At 51.1% G+C, this 19,899-nt stretch overlaps 1 protein-coding gene across 3 annotated transcripts in view; it reads left to right on the top strand.

Annotated features, from left to right (window-relative positions):
* Positions 1 to 19,899, top strand: part of ASTN2 (astrotactin 2) — a 335,047-nt gene that overhangs the window by 304,054 nt on the left and 11,094 nt on the right. For 2 of the 3 annotated variants that reach the window (XM_021551387.3, XM_085594033.1), the window contains one exon: positions 652 to 793. The exons of the other annotated variant lie outside the window; for it this stretch is intronic. In XM_021551387.3, coding sequence (XP_021407062.2) covers positions 652 to 793 — 142 coding nt within the window. The remainder of the gene's footprint in view (positions 1 to 651; positions 794 to 19,899) is intronic. 3 annotated transcript variants of the gene reach the window in all.

Genomic DNA, 19,899 nt, shown 5'->3' with positions numbered 1-19,899 from the left:
CTTATAAAAAAGCAAGTGTTCTTCAACATGACTGAAGGAGATCCAGTCAGAGCTCCAGGAGCTGGAAGAGTGCAGATGAAAGGGAAGGCAAAGCTACTGGTTGTCATTAAATTTAAAAAAATAAAATAAAAACATCACATTGAGAGTGATTCCACCCTAAAAGCACTAAAAAAAAAAAAAAAAAAAGCACTAAAAAAAAGCACTAAAAATGTTTTTTTTGCTGTTAGTCCAACATAGTAGAAACACCTTTTGCTGTGGCAGGTAATGTTTGGAAAAGGCCATGCTTTGTTTAAGAGCTGGACATGTAGCAAGGGCAAGAGATCCCTGTTTAGCCAGGCATCCAAATCTTCTGTAGCCCACCTGTGGGCTTTGGTTCTGCCTGCAGCATCTGCAGTGAGGCCACACGTCCCCTCTGTGCTGTGGCCACACAGTGACGTAGCCCTGGCCCCCATTCCTGGCCCAGGCGTGTTTCCTACTTGCTTTGTCCATAGGTGACATTCTCCATCCAGACCTGGGATATTCCACGGCCAGCTGGAGTTTGTTGATTGCGTGTCCTGCGTAGAGATGTTCCTACAGTGATTTCTAAAGTGGTCAGCAGTAATTCTACACCTGTATTGATGTTCTGGTCTCGCTCCTCTCTTTGCTCTGCAGGAGAATCCTTGAGCTTTGCAGATGATTTGCTCTCTGGCCTGGCAACCTCCTGTGTGGCAGCGGGTCGGAGCCACGGAGATGTCCCTGATACCAGCCTCTATTCAGTCATTTTCAAGTGCCTGGAACCAGATGGTCTGTACAAGTAAGGAGAGACACGTGGGGAGCTGCTGGGGGCAAGGAGAGATCTCCAGTGCTGTTGTTGTTGTTGACCTTTTTGATCAGCACTGTGCTACACCTGACACGGGACAAATGGTCAGACCCTTCCTGTTGCCTTGGGGTGTTATGCACAGCTGGTGAAATGGAAAACCAGTGCTGGAGGCACCGGGAGTCCCTGGGACACTCCTGGCTAACACCTACTTTTAGTATTCTGGGTTTCCAGGTTCATGCCTGGTGGACAGGGTTGTCTCTTATGGAAGAACTAAGCTGATGTGGTCAGATTGGAGCAAGTTGCCAAGTGCCTGGTGGGATGAAATAGATGTCAAAAGTGTGACAGGTGTTTATAAGTTGTTATTTCTCTTAATAGGACATATTTGAGATGAGAGAGATGCCAAATCCTTCTGCCCACCACCCACACATTGTGGACATTTCCCTCTTCTGAGATACTTTTTGGGGGTTGAATTTTCTGTTTGGATCTTGTGGATTAATTAGTTTCCAGAACAAAGGGATAACATCAAGAACTGAATTTTAACTTCTCCTTTAGTGTCATTTAGACAGGGTCTGGGCTTTCCAATCTGGCTCATTAGTCAGGGCATCCTCTGTCTTGAGAGGGATATCAGGAGTCAGATCAGTAAGAGAGGAAAAATAGAGCAAAGAGGCAAGGAGACAGAGGAGAGACAGAGTAAGCAAGAGAGAAACACCCAGGGCTTAATGTCAGAGTGACTGCAATAATTAAAACACATTTTGTAGTGAGTAATGAAACTTTTTATGGGACCACAAAAGCATTTAAAGTGAGAGCTGGCAAATAGTCTGTCAGCGAGAACTTTTTAAGACCTTGATTAATACTTTCCCTCCACCGCCCCCCAGTTAAGTATGTTGACAGCCTCCAAAGCCTTTATAGCACATCCCTGGAGCAGGGCTGTCTCCAGGAGTGGGCTCCAAGTGATACCTCTTGCCATTTAATAACATCAGACGTTTTCTTGTTGAATATCTATAATGCATAAATATAATTATTTGTATCTCTGGGAACTGGGCTGCTCTGAAAAGGTGCCAGGGAGAGGCTGGAGCAACCGCAGAGCTTGCTAATAACCCAGTGCCCATAAAACTGGCCCGTTGTGAGCTCTCAGCTCCCAGCTGCCAGGGGCACTGGGAGAGGGAAGAGCCACTGGTTTTGATGGGGGCTGCTGCCGTGGTGAGCACACAGAGCTGGGAGCCAGCAGGTCTGGCTCTTGGGCAGCCTGGGCTGCCAAGGCATCTTCCCCATCTGCCAGGCAGGGGTAATTGCACTCAGCCATCACTTTAGGGGCTCTGTGATCTAATTCCTGGTGTCTGCAAAGGGCTGGGAGAGCCTTGGGTGGAAGGCAGAGGGCTTTGTCCAGGGTTCTGTCATCCCTGTGGTCGAAGCCAGTCTTCTGCTTCCCAGCCCCAAGGCACATTGCCATGGAGGTGGTCAGCAGAGCTGGCCGTGCCCTGTGGCCTGGGCGTGGCTCCTGCTCTGTGGGTGCTCCTGGGCAAGGCACAGCAGCTTTTGTGGGGAGCCACGGCTGCAGGCAGCCAGCAGGCAGCAGTGCCCTGGCACCAGGGAGCTCTGGAGCTTGTCCTGCGTGGGGACGGGCCCCAGGGTGACGCACAGCCCTGGCTCCGTCCCACAGCTAATGCTCAGCAGGGCTTGGCTCTCCACTCCCAGGGCAGTGAACACAGCACACATGGATGGGCTCATGTTCGTGTGGGCACCTCTGGGGTGCTCTGAGCATCCGGAAAAAACTGCATGTGGGCACACCACAGCACCTCATCCTCGCTGGCTGCTGCTGCCTGCCCCAGCACGTGGCATGGGCTGATAACCCCCTGCTCCACGCTGGCACAGCTGCCGTGGCTCCTGCCTGCCCAACACACAACCTGGGCCCTGCTCAGCATGTTTACTGAGCATTCTCAGCTACACAGGCACCCCCATTAAATATTCCTCTGCTCAGATGTCCACAAGGTTGCAACACAGCGTGAAGAAAGCCAGAGCAGTGAAATGTGAGGCTAGCGCTGCTCTGTGCCCGCACAGACAGAACAACACAAACACGGGCGCGGGGTCATTTCTTAAATTGAATTTCTTCTGCTTGTTTCATTCGTTTCTGTGGAAAAATAGCTATCTATAATAGCTCTGGGCTGGGTATAATCCTGATTATAGCCACTTGCAGGGCTCTGTGCTGTTCTCTGAGCTGGGAGGTAAGTACACAGTCTGACCGTCAGAGCTCTTCAAAAACAAATTGTTTGCTTCTGCAGTAGTCTGAGGGTATCTCATAACCTTAGCAAGGGGACTGGGAGGTCATGGAAATCTCTTCTGTCCTGTAAATGTGTCGAACATCCTGTCCCTTTTCTTCTGTAGTACCTACAGCAATTACACTCTGCTGTGGACCATTCATTTGGAGTACTACCAGCCTGAGATCAAAGCTGGGCTGGAGTATGAAAACAAACCCAAAAAATGTTCTACAAGCAAACAAATAAACAAAGTCTGATTGATTCCTTTGCTTTTAAGACTTCTGTAATTCCAAAACATAAATTAACAAAAGGAGAACTAATTTCTTTGTCCTTTGCAGTTTCACTTTGAGGAAAATATGTTGCCTGTCAGCCCTTTTGTTCCCCTTGCCTTTAACACACTGGGGCTAAGATGCCAGTCCCTGCATAGGGGGTTTTGCAGGGCAAGTAGATCATGTCAGCAAAGACCCATGCTCCAAAGGCTCATGTACACGCGTGCACACTCCTGCCAGTATGCCACACACAGGCACCCATCCATGGAGATCCATGCTGCATTCATGGGAATGCACTCCCATGGACCTATTCATGAATGCTGAGGATGGTCCTTGAAGACAATGTTGAGTTTTGTTGCAGTTCTTAAAAAGCAGAAATCTTATATTCTTGTGAAATGGAGGAGGGATTTCTCTCCCCTGAGCTCAGCTGGACCAGAGATGTCTGTCAAACTTCCCCCCAGGTGGATCTGGAAGAGGATGAGGTGAGAAGGGCAGAGGGAGAGATGTCTGTGAAGTGCTCACCTTGCATGGACCAGCCAGCCTGGACAGCAGCCAGTGCCACTCAGATGGATGGTTTGGGAGCCTTGGGAGCACCAGACTTTGACAGGCAGATTCTGATGAACCAAAAACAAAACAACAGTGAGGAGAAAGGGCTCTGGCTTATCTTAGAGATCAAACTCAGCTTAGAGGACTGAACACCCCACAAACCCATCCAATCTCTTCACTGAGGAGGCAGGAGCTGTCCCTGGGCACCCCACAGCCTCCCTGAGCCTTCAGCACAGCTCATCCATCTCAGCTTTCACCCCATTGCTCAGGGAATGCCTGGGGATGCCTCATGGCTGAGCTGTACCTGTTTGGCTACCAGAAGGCAGCTTTGCCAACCCAGCATGTTTGCTTCAAATACTTGGGGAGACACCAAGTATCCCTCAGCCAAAAATGGAAATTCTGGAAAGGGAAATGAAAACTCCCTCCAGCTCCTCAATGGAGCTGCAGTGCAAACACACCAACCTCTTCCCTGCGCCACAGATACTATAATTATAGATTAGATTAAGTCCCAGTGTTTCACTTTATTTACATTCCTGACCTAGCCTATTCATTTCCAGTGTTTGTGCCAAGAATCAGCACAAAATTTACTGGAAATAATATGGAAGTCATCAGGATTCCTTCCAGAGCCTTTCCTTGGAGTGTGTTCATATGCTGTGAAGAAGCCTTGACTTTACATTCCCTTTGCTGGCTCAGATGGGGTTTCCCCAGGGTGATCATGAACCAGCCCAAAGGCTCTGGGAGAGCACGTTTCAGGGGTGTTGGAAAGGTGGAGAACTCTTCCTAGGGGTTGAAGATTCAGGACTGCTCTTGGAGGGAAGGGGATTCAGTCAGAGCTGAGAATGACAACACGAGGCTCCCATCTGCAGCCAGGACCCACCAAGTCCTGCCCAGGCAGTGTCACCCTCTGTAGGGTCTGCAGACCATCGACAGCGTGGCCAGGCTCAGCTTGGGGTAACATGGAACATCCCTTTTTTGGTGAGCTTAAGGAAAAAGGCAGAGGTGTGGGGCAGGGAGAGCCCATGAGAGCATGGAGAGGCAGTGGCTGCAATCCCCCGGGCTGAACGTGCTGAAGGAGCTGGCCCGGAGCAAGGCTGATTAATGCAGAGTGACCTCTGCCGTGTGCATAGCTGGCATAAAAAGTGGAGCGGAAAACCCTTGCTGCTCCGGAGTGTGTTAATGCTGGCAGCAGTCCCCTGCTCCTTATATGATGCTAATTGTTGTTGTTGGTCTTTCGTCAGGAAGGCACGTGAAGGAGGGATGGAGCAATCGGATGCAGATCCCAAAGAGCTCCGTGGCATGGGTTAAAACACATCTGTTACAGCCCTTGGCCAGGTCCCCTGTGTGCACAGGAGCTGTGCTGCTTCATTGCATCCACCTCTCCTGTTCCATGTGCTCTCCAGCTTCCAAAGCTGAGTGCTGCATGGCTGTAGTTTCTCCTCAGGCATTCCTGGCTTGCAGAAGCTCAAAAGAGGCAAGTCAGGAGCTGATTTTGCTAAATCCTAAGCCTGTACTCCAAATACAGCCTCATTCTTTCTCAGCACTTTGGGGCTGTGGCAGAACCAGGCTGCCCAAGCGCTGGCTCAGGCGTGTGGGTGTTTTTGCTGAAGTGAGTCCAGCACAGAACCCTCTGGGCTCACCTGGGCTGTGTGGATCACTGGCTTGCAGGGGGATTGGCCCCATGAAAGATGGGCTGTACAGGGAGCTCAGGGGCTCAGCAGAAGGGTAAAAATCTCTGCACTCATTTCCAGGAAGTCCCATTTATGGAGGTGGGTTGGGCTCCTGCAGAGGTTCCAGTATCAGGAGGATACACATCTGAAAACCACAGAGAAGACATTCATGGTTTTTCATGGCCAGTCAAACCTGGGGCTCTTCCCGACTTCACCAGTTACTCTGTTGGGTGATTTAAGGAGAACATTTTGTCCCACCTCCATCATCGCCTGTTTACCTGTCCCCTTTAAAAACTCAGGTTTTGATCTCTCTTGTGCTGTCCTTGTGTCCAGCCTGGCCTGGGTGGCTAAGATCAAGGCCTCCAGGTGCTGTTGCAGTGTTACTACACTGATTATTTGCCATCACCCTTCTAAAAGTTATGTCTGTGCCTGAATTTTCCTTCTGATCAGTCTCTGCCACCAGTACTCAACCACCTGGGACAGATCTGGAGTCAGGAGATGCCTTTCTCTAACCTCAGTAGAACCTTCTTCTTTAGTATCTGCCAAGTGTCTCACATCTTTTTGCTGAAAGGTCAGGCTTTTCTTCCCAAATTCTCTGCTTCTGCTCGTACCTCATGCCACAGAACAAACAGAACAGCTTTTGCTGCCTCCCATGGCCCTCTCCTCTCTGCCTCTTCCTCAGCACAATCAGACTGAAACAATATTTTTGATTTTGTCCCTAAAACTGTCAGCATCTAAATCCCAGACCTGTCCCAGGCCCATTCACATTGTCCCTCTGGAGGAGGCTGGAGGAAGGCTGGCAGTGGTGTAGTGAGGAAAAGGAAGGAGGAGGAGGAGGCATGGAGAGGTTATTTTGTGGGGTATTGCAGCAGGGGGAATATGCCAATATAGGATTCTTCCTGGGAATGGCAGTGGGGTGGAGAGGAAGATTTTGGCCTCTTTTCCTGTTGGTAGACAAATGGATCTTTACAATTACACATTTTTCCCATCAGCAATCCCATATCACCAACCCCTTTTAGTCACAGAACTTGGAGAGTATTCTTATTCCCGACTGTGTAGAAACCTAATGCTGCTCCACGTCCAAGTCTTATCTCATGGACTAATGGGAGAGGGAGTGCAAGAGCTGTGATATAAATATCAACACGGGCCTTGCTGGCTTTGATTTGCTCTAAGCCAGCCAAACCTGCATCGTGCTACTGCCTTGGAGCCATTTGTTTTGTTCATCAGGTCTCCATGGTGCAGAGCACCCTCTTCCTGAAGGCTGGAAAGCTGAGGGCCATGTTGGTTTGATCCTTCCAGCACAGTTTGAACGCATTGCAGTTCCAGGACACAAGGAACACAGGATACATCCTGGTTTTTTTATCTTGTAGAGAAGAAGGGAGTGAGGAGAAGGGCAAATGTCCTTTTTGGTGGTGTCCTAGCAAGGGAAACTGGAAGGGAGACGTGTGACATGCCTGGAGCTCCTCAGTGATCTAGAGCTGAGCAAAGGTGAGGGATGGCCATGCTCACATTTCAAATGAGCCCCACTTCAGGAGAACTGTTTTTTTGGTCAGGTGATGAAAAGATGCTCCCTGCAAAGAATTGTATTCTCTTCCTAATTTCCTTGGGCAGTCTAGGACCCAGGTATCTGAGAGTAGGAAGTTTGATAGCTGCCCTGCACCCATAGCAGCTCAACCTGATATTTCCAGAAAACTCAAGATTTGGGCATATTCAAGCTCTAAGGAGTGGCCAAAAGCAGCACAATTCTGTCCACAAACTTGCCCAAGGAAGGGCATGACCAGCTCCTACTGAACCCACATGTCTCATCTGAACCCAGAGCCATCCCCACAGCCTGGGGGGTCAATCAGCTCAAACAGACTCTGCGTGGGACCCCAGGTCCCCAAAGGTGGAGAAATTTGACAGTTAATACTTCTCTGAATAAAAAAGATAAGTCACAAGCTAATCCTACCTGCTCATCTTTTGTCCACTCTCAAAAGCAAAGTTTGGATGCCATTAGCTACAAGCTCTGTCCCAGCTCAGCCCAGCAATGTGCATTTGTGCATTTCTCTCACATATGGCTGCAAGTCCATAAAACTAGTCAAACTTTTTTTTGTTTTGTTTCATTTTCCCAAAGGACACCTGCAGCACATCCCAGCCCATCCTTTTCTTGTAACAAGAACAGCACAGAGAGTCCTTCACCAGCCTTGTCTCCCAGAGAACACTTTGTTATTTTTGTTTTCCTTTTGTGTGTCTGCTATTTATTAAAAAAAAAATCTCTTTTAATCTCTTGATTTGTGCAGAACATTACATCAGTAAGCACCCACATCCTGATCATGCCAAACTGGAGTTTATCAGCACAAAGTGACCTCTCCAGCTCTGCCACCCCTTCTCCCCCTCATGGCCATGGCTCTTTCCCAGAGAAACAGGGAGTTTCTGCAGGGAGTTTGTCACGGGAGAGCTGCAGGCAATGGAGCCCCTGCCCAGATCTCAAATGGCCTTTAATTTATTCCTTTGGGTTTGGGTTGTTTCCCCCCTGCCTGTGTTTGCAAAAGTAGACAGTAAATTGAGACATCTTCATTTTGGGAGCATCATGTTCAAGGTTTCACCATCAGAGCCACAGCTCCCATTGGCTTCAGCAGAATTTGTGATGTAGTAAAACAGACATCAAAAAGTAACATCAAAGTAGCTGCTTCTTCCTGACTTTTCCCACCTGTAAAATATGTATTAAAACTGAACCAACACCCATTTCTGGGCTTCCAGAGCCATAGTAAAATGGGAGAAAAACCCAAGGAGCATCTCTGCTAGGTTGCAGATGCAGGGGAGGTGGGGCTTGCTGTGGGGATGCTCTGTGCTGAGCTGTGGCCCATTGGTCTCTGCTTGGTCACCCCCATCTGATGACACTCCCAAGGATATTTCCTTGGAGTACCTTCAGAGCAATTGCTCCCATCATACGTGCCCTCATTGTTCCTGGTCACCTCACATACACACACTTGCTTCCCTCATCAGAAATGAGATAAATTTGATTATACAGCAATATGGTTTCTGTTATGAGAAGGGGGAAAAGCATACTCTGGCTTTCACTAAAAACCCTTGGCACCAAAGCTTATGTCATGATGTAAAAGTTAAAGAAAAAAAGAAGAAAGAAGTAGGGTCTGTGGGATGCTGGTTGTTCAAGGAGGGGTCAGTGGGGTCCTGTTTTCACTGGAGGGAGTTGGGTGTGGAGACACTGCCCTGGCAGGATGGGTGTGAAAGGAGCTCAAAGCTGGGTCACAGGGACATGCTAACCCAAACACCTGGGCAGTGAACTGGGCTCGGACACATCTTGCCACAGCTCTGGGCAGTCATAGCCCTGGATCAGGGTCTGTTGTGTGTCTTCCATCTTTTCTCCTCCTGACTTTTAGCAGGGAAGCTGTAGGGCAGCCCATGGCAGCAGCAACCTGAGCTAGGTCTGGAGCATGCCAGTTTTCTCCTTCCCTCTGAGCATCTCCCACTGCCTTGCAGCTACAAGGAGTGGCCTCTCGTAATCTCATTGCACAACCCCAAACAGAAGGGCTGGGATACTTTCATGTTTTCCTTCCCTCTGGTTTGCATCATTGCAACATCCCAGTCTTCCAGCCGTTCTGGGCAGGGTCTGTGGGGATGTGTCCTGCACACAGGAGGCTTTGCACATCCCAGTTTCTCACGTGGGGCAGGGGATGTTGGGGAGGGCTGGTTGGTCTCCAGGAGACCCACCCCAGGCTGCTGGGGGAACCTCTCAGACAAAGCAACCAAAACCAAAAGACTTCTTCAGTGTTTTGACACGTCACTGCTGAGGTAAGGGGAAGGATTTCAAACCATTTCAGCTGCCACAAGCTGTACTCTTGGCCCTACACTGCAGGGCAGTCTTTGCCCCTTGTGTCCCTCCCCTCTGTATCCGGGGGCTTTGTTAGGTTGGTGGATGTTTTGTGGTGTTGCATCCCCATGGGTGCTGCCCTGCTGAGGGCACAGAGGTGGAGGGATGAGGAGCAGGGTGCATTTCTGTCCATGCTCTTTATGGCTTTGGACCTGGCGCTGGGGCATCTCACTTTGCTGAGTGTCTGTCCCATACCTTAGTGGTACCCAACATCCCCATAAACACACCAATCATCCCATAGCCCTGCTCCATAGCCCACGGGTAAAATCATGGGCAGATCCTGCTGTAAGTAGCCCCTGGGTGTGCAGGTGAATTTGGAGGTTCTCAGTGGAGCAATGTAGGATCGTGTGGCTGCTTTGACCCACACTGGCAGGTGAAGCAAACTGATAAATTCTAGGCTTTCCACATTGTTGCAACCAAGAGCATGCGGAGAACAGAATATCCCAAACTCTGCTGAAGCCCAGCAAAGTGCTGCACCTGGGGTCCCCCTTGGCAGTGCCCCTTGTACCTCCCTTCCAGGCAGCAGCTTGCAGTGACCCCGTGGCTTTTCCATTACCTATCCAAACCCACCTGATCTCTGCTCCAGCAGAGTCGGCCCAGTGAAGATGAGCTCCAGAAGAGCCACCCCACAGCATGAAGTCCACCCCATAGATGAAGCCCATGGAATGAAGCCCACCCCACAGCATGAAGCCCACCTGCATCACACCACACACAGCTCCCAAGCTCTTCCAGGCCACCCCCAGCTCTGGGCTCTGCCCCTGCCTCTGTACCTGCTGCCCTGCCACAAGCTAAATTGTTTTCCAAGTGGAAACATGAGTTGAAGGATTAACTCCACAAGGGCCTTTCCGTGCAATGCACCGGGATTAAATATTTATGTTGGCAAAAAGCATGTAATGGGCAGCTCCAGATCAGAGATAATGAAATTGAGGTGTGTGGGGAAAGCAGGGGGAGGCAGGGGGCTTGCAGGAGCAGACGGGAGAGGGACCCAAGTGGGTTGTAGTATGTGTGCCTGGGCGATTACTTTTAGTTTTATTAATACCCCACCTGTTTGTGGGGGAGCCCCAGCCCCATCGCTGGGAGCTCTGTGGCGCACAGGGGAGTGCAGAAATCAGCCATTCCCTTTCCTTGTGTGCACACCAGTGTCAGACAGGAGGAATTGTCACCCAGGTGGCTTTCACTTAGAGCCACCTGAAGAGAAGGGGGGCAGGCACCGTTCTGGAGGAGGTGGCTGAATAGGGGGAGTAAGGATGAGACCCTCTCTGTGTCATCTGCAAATGTTGCACAATCCTAAATCATTAATAGCAGTGATATAGGATCCCTGGCTCTTCCAGACTGCTGCAGTCAAGGTTATTTACCGGTGACTGTCGTATCAGGCAGCAATGTGGTTTGGGTTAGAGGGAGAGCTCCTGATCAGGTCAGGAGAAGGCTCATGGCAGTGACCACAGCGTGAGCAGGAAAGTCCATGAGAGACTCCGTGGTGCATGTTAGGGAGGAGCCCTGCCAGGATGGGCAGCCGGGGAGCACGAGGAGCGTGGCAAAGGAGAGGTGATGCGGGAGAGAAGACCTTCCTCTGCTGCAGGAGGAAAACAAGGAGTGCATGCAATGGCAAAAGCTGCTGCTCTTTCTCAACTCATCATTTTTATGAGACAACAACATCTCCCTCTTTCCACCCAACAACAAATATCGCAGAAGGCGGCACAAGGAGGGTGGGAGTCCCGCGCGGGGCCGTGGGACCCCGGCCAGTCTCCAGTCTCCAGGGAGGTATGAAACGAGGCATGAATGGAGTGTTAGGAGAGAATGGAAATCCACTGGCTCCCAGGCCAGCTCTCCTGCGGGGGGTCCCTTGCTCACGATGGCAGCGCTGCCTCTCATAAACACGCATTTCCTCATCCCCATTTGTTTCTCTCTCTTGTGCAATCTCTTGTACCAGACGGGAATGGGAGTGAGTCCCACTGGTACGTGAATGTGTTACAAAAAACCTTCCCACCCTGCCACCAACGAAGTACTGAGAAAGAACAACAGGGTTTAAAAGGAAAAAAAAAAAGAAATAGGGAAAGGAAAGAAGGATGGGGCAGCTGGATGGATTTGCTACTGGCCATGACTTATTGTTCTGAGTGTAAACTCAAGGGCATGGCTGTGCTGGTAGGTTGCAGCATCAACCAGCACTCAGAAGCCCTACTGCACTTGGTGCTCTGCATCCCTCTGGGAAATGGATGCTCCTTCCCCAAATAATTTTCCTGGGTGGAAAACTTGTGACAAAAATAGAGTCAAAGTAACTTGACTGAAATCACATCGTGCTGAAATCAACAGATAGCCCAGCTCCAGCCTGCCCAACACCATTCCTTGTGCTGGGTTGTTTCACTTGTGGTGCATGAGCAGCACTGCTGTGCCGGTCCCTGGGCATGGACCAGGCTGCCCTTCCCAATCCACACTGCTGGGACAGAGCACAGCTGGGGTGACACTACAGGGTGGGAACAAGGGCAAGTCCCACCACCAAACACATCTCTTGGAGTGGTGGTGGAGCTTAGAGATCTCCTGGACCTGGGCTGCTGGAACAGGGATGGTGGATCAGCTGTAGCTGCAGAGGAAGAAAGGCTTCAGGGAGTTACAATCCTTCCCTGCAGAGTGAAAAACAAGGGAAGAAACCTGCAGGAATCAATGCCTCTGGAGCAGCATTTGCAGGAGAGCAGAGCTGGCTCCACACCTCTGGAAGCTCCCATGTACAGTCCCTGCAATGACAAGGGGCTCTCCCATGGCACAGGACAGACGGTCTCCAGTCCTGGCTTCTGGGGTAGCAGGGCTCTGGCTCTGAGCTGGTTGGCTGCATAGCCATCATTTCAATAAAGGAATGATTAAAAGAGGGTGGGGAGGGGGGGGGAAGAAAAACCCCAAAACATCTGTTTTACTTCAAATCAGGGAAGATTCCTTTGCTTGCAAGGAATGTGTAAATCATGCCGGGCTGGGAGATGTGCATAACCCTGCCTGAAAGCTCCTCTGCACTTCAAACGAATTCTAACATGCTTACTGGGATTTTGTTTTTATTATTTGTTTTGGGCCCCCTTGCCCCTCCATCCTGCCCTCCACCCTCCCTGTCTGCCTGCTGGACTTGTGAGAATCTGCTGCCCACTGCCAGTTCCTTGCCCTGTGCCCCTGGATTTGGGGGCCTTGGAGCACAGGCACAGTGAGCACTGCAGATGAGGCTGGCATCCTTGTGGCTGGCACACAGCATCCCTGCCTGCCACCATCTCTGTGCCAACACTGAGGCCATTTCAGGGCCCTGTTGGCTGCCCTTGAGCTCCCAGAGCCCAGCTGGATTTTGTCTCATTGGGATCCTGCCCGGGATGCTCAGAGGGTGCCCCTCTCCTGTGTGTGTTAGTGCTGGGCTTTGTTTCGCACTGTTGCCTGTGGAAGGTGAAGCCAGGGCTGGACGGTGCTGCTGGGGACAAACCCAATGGAGACAGATCAAGAGCTCTGCCCTCAGGGTGCACAGCCACCTCCCTGTGCCAGCTCACTAAGGTGTCCCTCAGGCCAAGGACCAGCTCTGCTCCCCGTGGTCAGTGCAGCCCTTTGCCTTTCTTCAGAAAGCAGGGGGCCCTACTGTGGTGCCTTTTATAAGAACAGTCATCCATCGACTTGCTTGCCATGGACCACCCACTGCTCCTCAGATGACACTGCCTTTTGAAGTCACTACCAGCCCGGGCTGGATTTCAACCAGCAGTCCAGATGGAAGCCAAGCCCCCAGGAGAATGAGAACAAGCCCTACCAAGGGGATCTCCAGGGGTAGCATGCTGTGGAGTGTCTGGTTCTTGTTTAGAGGGACTATGAGGTTGGGAGGGGCAAAGATTTCCCAATTTGCCAGGGGTCACGACCTTCCTCTCGCCCATGTCCCCAGGGCCGGTGATGGCCAAGCTCTGCAGAGTGTTGTTGGTAGGTTGAGCAGCAGGGATGGTTAGCTGTGAACATTCCCATTGTGGAGCTCCCTGCAGGGGTCCAGGGCTTTGCTTGTCTCTCCTTTCTCCTTGGCACATCTGGAGGGAGAGTATTCATTCTCTCTCTCCTTCTGAATATTTATTCCCTCTCTCCTGCTCATTGCCTGCAGCCACAGCCAAGCCAAGAACTGCTGTCTGATCATTTAGGAGGAAGGCAGCCATCCCATAATTGGCCCAAAGGAAGGTACTAAAGGGATGCGTCACTCTTGGGATAACCCACCTGGCACACAGGACCAAAGCTGTGAGATGAGACTGAAATCCACCCACTCACAGATCAGTGCAAAGACAAGAAAAACCTCCCCTAAAAGCCAAACTTGCCCTCAAAGTCCCACCTCAGCAGAGCTGGGCCTGGGGGCTCTGGGGTGTCTGTGGCTGAGGGAACAGGGCTGGGATGTCCCAAACTGATGGGACAGCAGCAGGTATTGCACAGGAGGAAGAGAAGGTGCTGCCCTGCCCTGAGGAGCTGGAGGGATTGATGTGCACTGCAGTGCCCTTGCAAAGGCTGTGGCAGGGCCTCAGGGACACGTGGGGTGCAGAGCCCAAGGAAAGCCTTGGCTTTCCTCCTTTGCTGCACCAAGGACAGCTCGATCCATCACCAGCTCTCACTGATGCTCTCTAGCCCGAGTGGGACCAGCCCTCAGTTGGCAGCTCTGGGCACCAACCCAAGCTGTGGCACAGTAGGAATTGTTCCAGCAGCACAGAGAGTTAGAGGCAACTCATCTGACCTGTGTCCAAGGGCTTTGTTGGGCATCCCAGCAGAACAGGGGCTCTGGAAATTCACAGACTCTAATGAGCTGCTGTTGCTTCACTGGAACAAAAGCATCAGCCTGCAGTGGCTTATTATCACCTCCTTCTGGTTCTTCACTCCACCAAAGGATGTTACAGTTCACATTCTGGCTAGCATGAGATCTGTGGCCTTTCCAGGCAGTGGGGGGAACACCTTGCCTCAAGCCCTGGGACAGACAGGGAAGATTGGAAATAGCTGGGCCAGTTCTTACTGCATTGCCTTTAGAAGCACATCTGCAAATCTTCATCCTCACAGCCAGCAGGACAAAAGCAAGGACATGATGACTGCCAAGAAATACAGACCTCAAACACCCTCTATCCATCCTCTCCAGAGCTGGTAATTCCATGATGATCCTGCTTTTTCTGCCATGGTTCTGCCTTCACAGCTGGGAGCCATCGCTATGGGACACTATAGAATTCTGCTGGGGCACCTCCAAACTAATTAAATCCTCCTTGGAGAGTGCCTAGGAGCTGGAGCCCCAGCATTGCAGCATCAGCTGTGTTATCTTGTGTCAGGGAGGCTGTTTTGGGTGTGTTGTCCTGCTGCCACGCCAAGGAGCTGCTCTCTCATCCACATCCATCTCCATCAGAAGCTCCAAGCTTCTCTCCAGAGATTACTCTGCTCTTCCTTCTTCAGTGGGATAAAGCTGCTCCTGAAAGGATGTACTCAAAGAGGGATGGAAAGGAGAATCATTATCTGCTTCTTGCAACACCTGGTAAGGATCAGGGGGGACAAAGGAGGAGATCACAAGGCAGAGAAAAGGGCAAGGAGGGACAGTGGCTCTGTTGGAGCACTCAGCCCCGGGGTGGTGATGAAGACACTGTGGGGATGCAGCAGCCAGGAGGGTGGCAGTGACCTTCCTGCACCTTCTGGATGAAGCCATGGCCTGTCTGGCGTTTTCCCCTCATTTCCAGTGAAACATGTTTTCACCTAAGGCACTCTTGGCACTGCTGCTCACAAAGTGTCCGGCTGGCAGAGGGGCTCCTGGGGAATCTTGGCTGCCCAACACAGGTATCATTCAGGAGCAGGGTTCTTGGGAACAGAAGGTGGCCTGTGTATCAAGGCCTTCATTCACAGCCACGGCAGCAATGGGAATCACTACTCTGATGGGCTATTGACAAGCTTTTGAGGGAAATCTTGGGAAATTGAGATGCCACGGTTGAGGCAGGGAAGGTGAATGCCCTGCTGGGCATTCCTTTGTCTGGGAGACAACAGATTCAGGCAGTAGCAAGGAGTGGTCAAGATTTTTAATTAATTTCTTTCTTTCTTTCCCCCTCACCCTTTATTTGGATCTTGTTTAACAGGGATCTGAAACAAAAGGAGGTTGATTAAGTGCTCAAAGGAGGGAGAGCTGAGCAAATCTGCATCATAGCTTGGCTCAGGTGCAGGGCAGATGCTGCTGAGGGGTTGAGGGGACCAGCACCCAAACCTGACTACTGCAGGTTTTGGCTCTCTGTGACCTCACAGCTCAGAGGGCAAGCCCAGGAAAACTGAGGCAGCACAGTGTGGGATGCTGTGACACCAAAGTGACACTGTTCCACACTGCAACCCTGTAATTCATCAGCAATCACTGGCCCTGTCCCCTCCTTGGGAGAAGTACTATGCTCTCCAGTCACTATTTTTGAGCATGGCCATGGCATCTGCTGCAATTCAGGAAACCTAGCAGCATGGATAACCCTGGGTGACTTTTCCAGTGTTGACACAAAGCAAAGATGGACCCCAAGCTGTGCAAGCCTGTCCCCAGGCCCATAGCAGCTCTGCTTGCCCTTACTGTCTGAGAAATCAAATCTCCTCTTCCCTTTTCCAAAGACCTCCCTCATCAAACAGCTTCCTACTGTGCAGAGCAGCCTGTGCCATCCTCCTGCCTCCTTCCTCCAGTATTTGCTGGGCACTGTTTTAGTGCCCTTCGCTTCCAAGAGGCATGAGGCACCTGAGGCATGTCCTGGCAGGTACATCTGACAACTCTGGTCTGGTTTTGCTGGGAGGCACCTGTTGAAGGATAACGATTAGTCTCACAACATTTGCTGTCCTGGGGAGAAGAGAAGTGTGAATTGTGAGAACAGTTTACTGACAGCCCCACATATTGGTGTAATGGCAAGGCTTTGATACTCCAGTGTGGCACCAGTTGCTGCTAACCTGTTCCTCCATCATGCTGATGGGAGCAGGTCAGCTGTCACAGATGGTTGAAAGCAGCTCAGTTATAAAAGGTGCTTTTCTCGGTTAGTCGAACAGTGAGAAGAGCTTTCTAAAAGATGGGATTTTTTTTCAGGATTGCACTGTCCACTTTTTCCTAACCATGGAACAGCAGAACTGGAACCAAAGACAATGAACAACAGAAGACACTTGTGGCAGTGCCAGCCCCAGGGAGATGGCACAAGAGTGACCACTGCCCTATAAAGCTTTGCCCAAATCCCAAGCCTCCAGCAGAGCCTTTGGCAGGGATACAGTGTGGTCAGTCCCCTGCCAGGACACCAGCCCTCCCCTGGCACCATGGACACAGGCATGGCATGAGCAAGCCCAAAGCCAGGGCCCAACAAATAGACCAAGAAATCCTCTCCTTCCCAAAACCACCCCCTGCTAATTGTCTTCTCAGCATTTGCTGCAAAGACTGGGTGGTTGCTCTCATTTACCTCTCTTAATTTTTGTAAATCACAGAGGAGTCAATAAGCTCAGCTGCATTCCTGTGGCTTGTATGAACCGGCTGCTTTTTATTTGATTTGATTTCTTTTTAAATTCTAATGGTTTCTGAATTGGGAATGCTTGCACTGAACACACACACACCCCTTTCCATGCCTGCTCAGGCAGCTGCTGGCAGGCAAGCCCCACTCCTGCTCCATGTTCCTCAATGGAAGTGGCTGGGAGGCTCTGCAGGGGATGTACAAGCCCACGGAGGGGAGGCAGGAGTGGGTGGGTGGCTCCTGGACCACTCACAGCCCATGGCATGTAGCTGGGGGTGAAACACCCAAAGCTCTGCTCCACCCCGCAACACCCCTGGGCTCCCACACTGCTCAAGAAGAGTCTTTTAAGGGAAACAGTGTGAAATTTATGGATGCTTTTAGCTCCAGGAAATGCTGGGATGATGGTCTAATGCTGCTCACTTGTGGGTATCAGGACAAGGAAACACTCTCCACTCAAGCCTCCTGGCCTCCCTCCAGAGAGCCCCTCACCTTGGTGTCTGGGAACTGAGGACACTCCCAGACTACAAGAATGGGAGACAACAGTTTATTTGGGTCCCATGAGCACAGGGACGTGCAGAGTGCAGGGTCTGTTCACACCCATGTGTGTTTGGGGGCACCGTTTTGGCAGCTCCATTCTGCACGTCCTGGCGCAGCCCGAGCCCGGCCCCCATCCCTCGTGCCCAGTCTCCGTGCTGAGATCACTGGGCAGCAGGGAAGCACGGGATGCCAAGAGCTGCTCCACTGAGGGCTTTTAAAGGGAGGCCTCGGCATTGTTTTTCAGCTGGAACAGGAAGCGAGGAGGGCTGGCGAGGCAGGGTGTGATGTGTGTGTCGGCACGCTGGAGCTGCTCGGCGGCGTGGGGCTGGGTTTGTGCGAGCCCCGCCAGCCTGGGCTGCGCAGGAGGCACGGACAGGCTGTGACCAGGCAGGGAGTGATGGCAGGACGTGCGTGTAACACCTCAGCCAAGTCAGGATTTGTGCTTTCAGGCTCGGCATGGCGGGTGGTGGTAGCCATGCTGCCGGGGGAGGGAGAATCCGTCACGCTGTGTGTGGGACGCCAGCCAGGGCTGCCCTCGCCGAGCTGCTGGAGTTAACAGCAAGAGGCTCGTGGCTGCAGGAACACGGCACCAAGCCCAGGCAGATCAGCCAAGCTCGAGCCAGGCCCCACTGGCAGGAGCATCTTGTGGTTGCACCACTTCGGAAAGCTTGAGGCCGTGTTTTTGCATGACACTGGGCTCTGGAGAAGTACCTCTGCCCTGTCCTTCATTCACATGGGCTCCTCTCAGAGCCTGGCTTGGCCACACAGCCATTGCTGCTGGGTGCAGCCAGCTCCCAGTAGACACACGCTTAATTAGCGTGGGGGCTGTGGGAGTGCTAATTGAGCTCCTTATCCGGGCCTTTCTCTGCAGCCCAGGCAGCCCATGTGGTACAGCATCTCACGGAGCAGCTGCACCAGCCCAAGGGCCTCGGGAAGAGCAGACAGGGCAGACCAGAAATGCCTGTGGTATCTCTGTAGGATATAAAGAAATCAGCAGCCAAGCTAAGGAGGGTCAGACTCAGAAGTCCTTATCTTGCTTCCCGCAAATAAGGATCATGAGTAAAGCACTCAAACGTCATGAGCATCATGAGAGGGAGTTAACAAAACATGCTGTCTGTAAATAACTAACATGTTTTGAGCTTTCATTCTCAATCTTAAGAGTTTTGTGCCTTTATAAATTTGTATTTAATGGGTATTTTTTCTGCATTGAGGAAGGATAGAAACATTCTTTTCTGGGTTTTAAATCTCTTGAAATGCAATGGGCAATCTCAACAGCCATTGGGTTTCAGAAACCAAAGCATTAACAATCCCCTCTTGCTTTCTCTTCCTCCCCCCAAGAAGCATCTTGAGCCTGATGGTAAAACCCAGCCTTCAGCCAACATTGGGTGGGGAATCTGCAAGGAAGGTATTGACATTTCCTGAGGCAAATGTTGATTGGGTTCTGTCTCTCCCTGAAAGCTCCTTCAGGTCCCAATAGATTTGAATTTAGAAGTAAACATTTAACCAGCATTACTTTGTAGGACTTTGTATGCTGTGATTTGCTGCAGAGGTGGCAGCATTTCCAGTCATGGAGGGCTGATCCCTGCCAGGAGCACATGTGTTTGCACCTCTTTGAAACCTCTTCAGGTAAAATATGTTTCTAGAAATACCAGTCTTTGTGTAGGATCTTACTGAAGGCACAGGTGAAGAAGAGAATCAGCTGTGAGACAGTAGCAGGAAGACTGGAGCTCCTTTGGAAAGCACAGGGAGAGGATGAGGAAGTGTGGTGAGGAAAGTTTATCACTAAACAAAACATCTCCAGGGTATGAAGGAGCTTCTGCCAGATCGTAGCTACCATATGGCATTCCAGGCTGTCTGATGTGGTTTTGTGCAATGACTGTAGGTCTCAGACCTTGTAGTTTCTGGCTTTGACTTCACCCCAGAGATCTCTGCCTTGGGCAAGCACTCAGAACTGCTCTTTGGCCTCATTTGTTTACTAATTACCAGGGTTGGCCTATTCAAGTGGGGATGATGCCTGGCTTGGTCCTTGGCCCACAACGACATAACAGATTCAAGTGGGGCAGGAGGATCTCCATGGAGTGCTGCAAAATCCCACCTTGCCCTTGGCTTAGCTCCCTCCCTCAGCGTGATCACTTTGATTTTCCCCTGGTTTGTCATGAAGGTGCACAATCATGGAATGGTTTGGGCTAGAAGTGACCTTAAAGCTCATCTCATTCCAACCCTGTACCATGGGCTGGGACACCTTCCACTATCCCAGATTGCTCTAAGCCTTGCCCAACCTGGTCTTGAGCACCTCCAGGCATGTGCAGTCCACAGCCTGTTTTGGTAACCTCATCACCCTTATTGCAATGAATTTCTTCCTAATACCTTATCCAAACCTGCCCTCCTTTAGCTGAAATCCTCATCCCCATCCCTCCCATGCAGTGGTGGTTTCTCCTGCCACTGGCCACCTCACTGATGTCCCATTGGGTCTTAGACTGCTCCTTGCCTGCATCTGCTGA

The sequence above is a fragment of the Lonchura striata genome, chromosome 17, assembly GCF_050655825.1.
Source record: "Lonchura striata isolate lonStrDom1 chromosome 17, ASM5065582v1, whole genome shotgun sequence".
NCBI lineage: Eukaryota > Metazoa > Chordata > Aves > Passeriformes > Estrildidae > Lonchura > Lonchura striata.
Note: the sequence above shows the minus strand (reverse complement) of the source record. Positions and strands in the feature narration are given on the sequence as shown.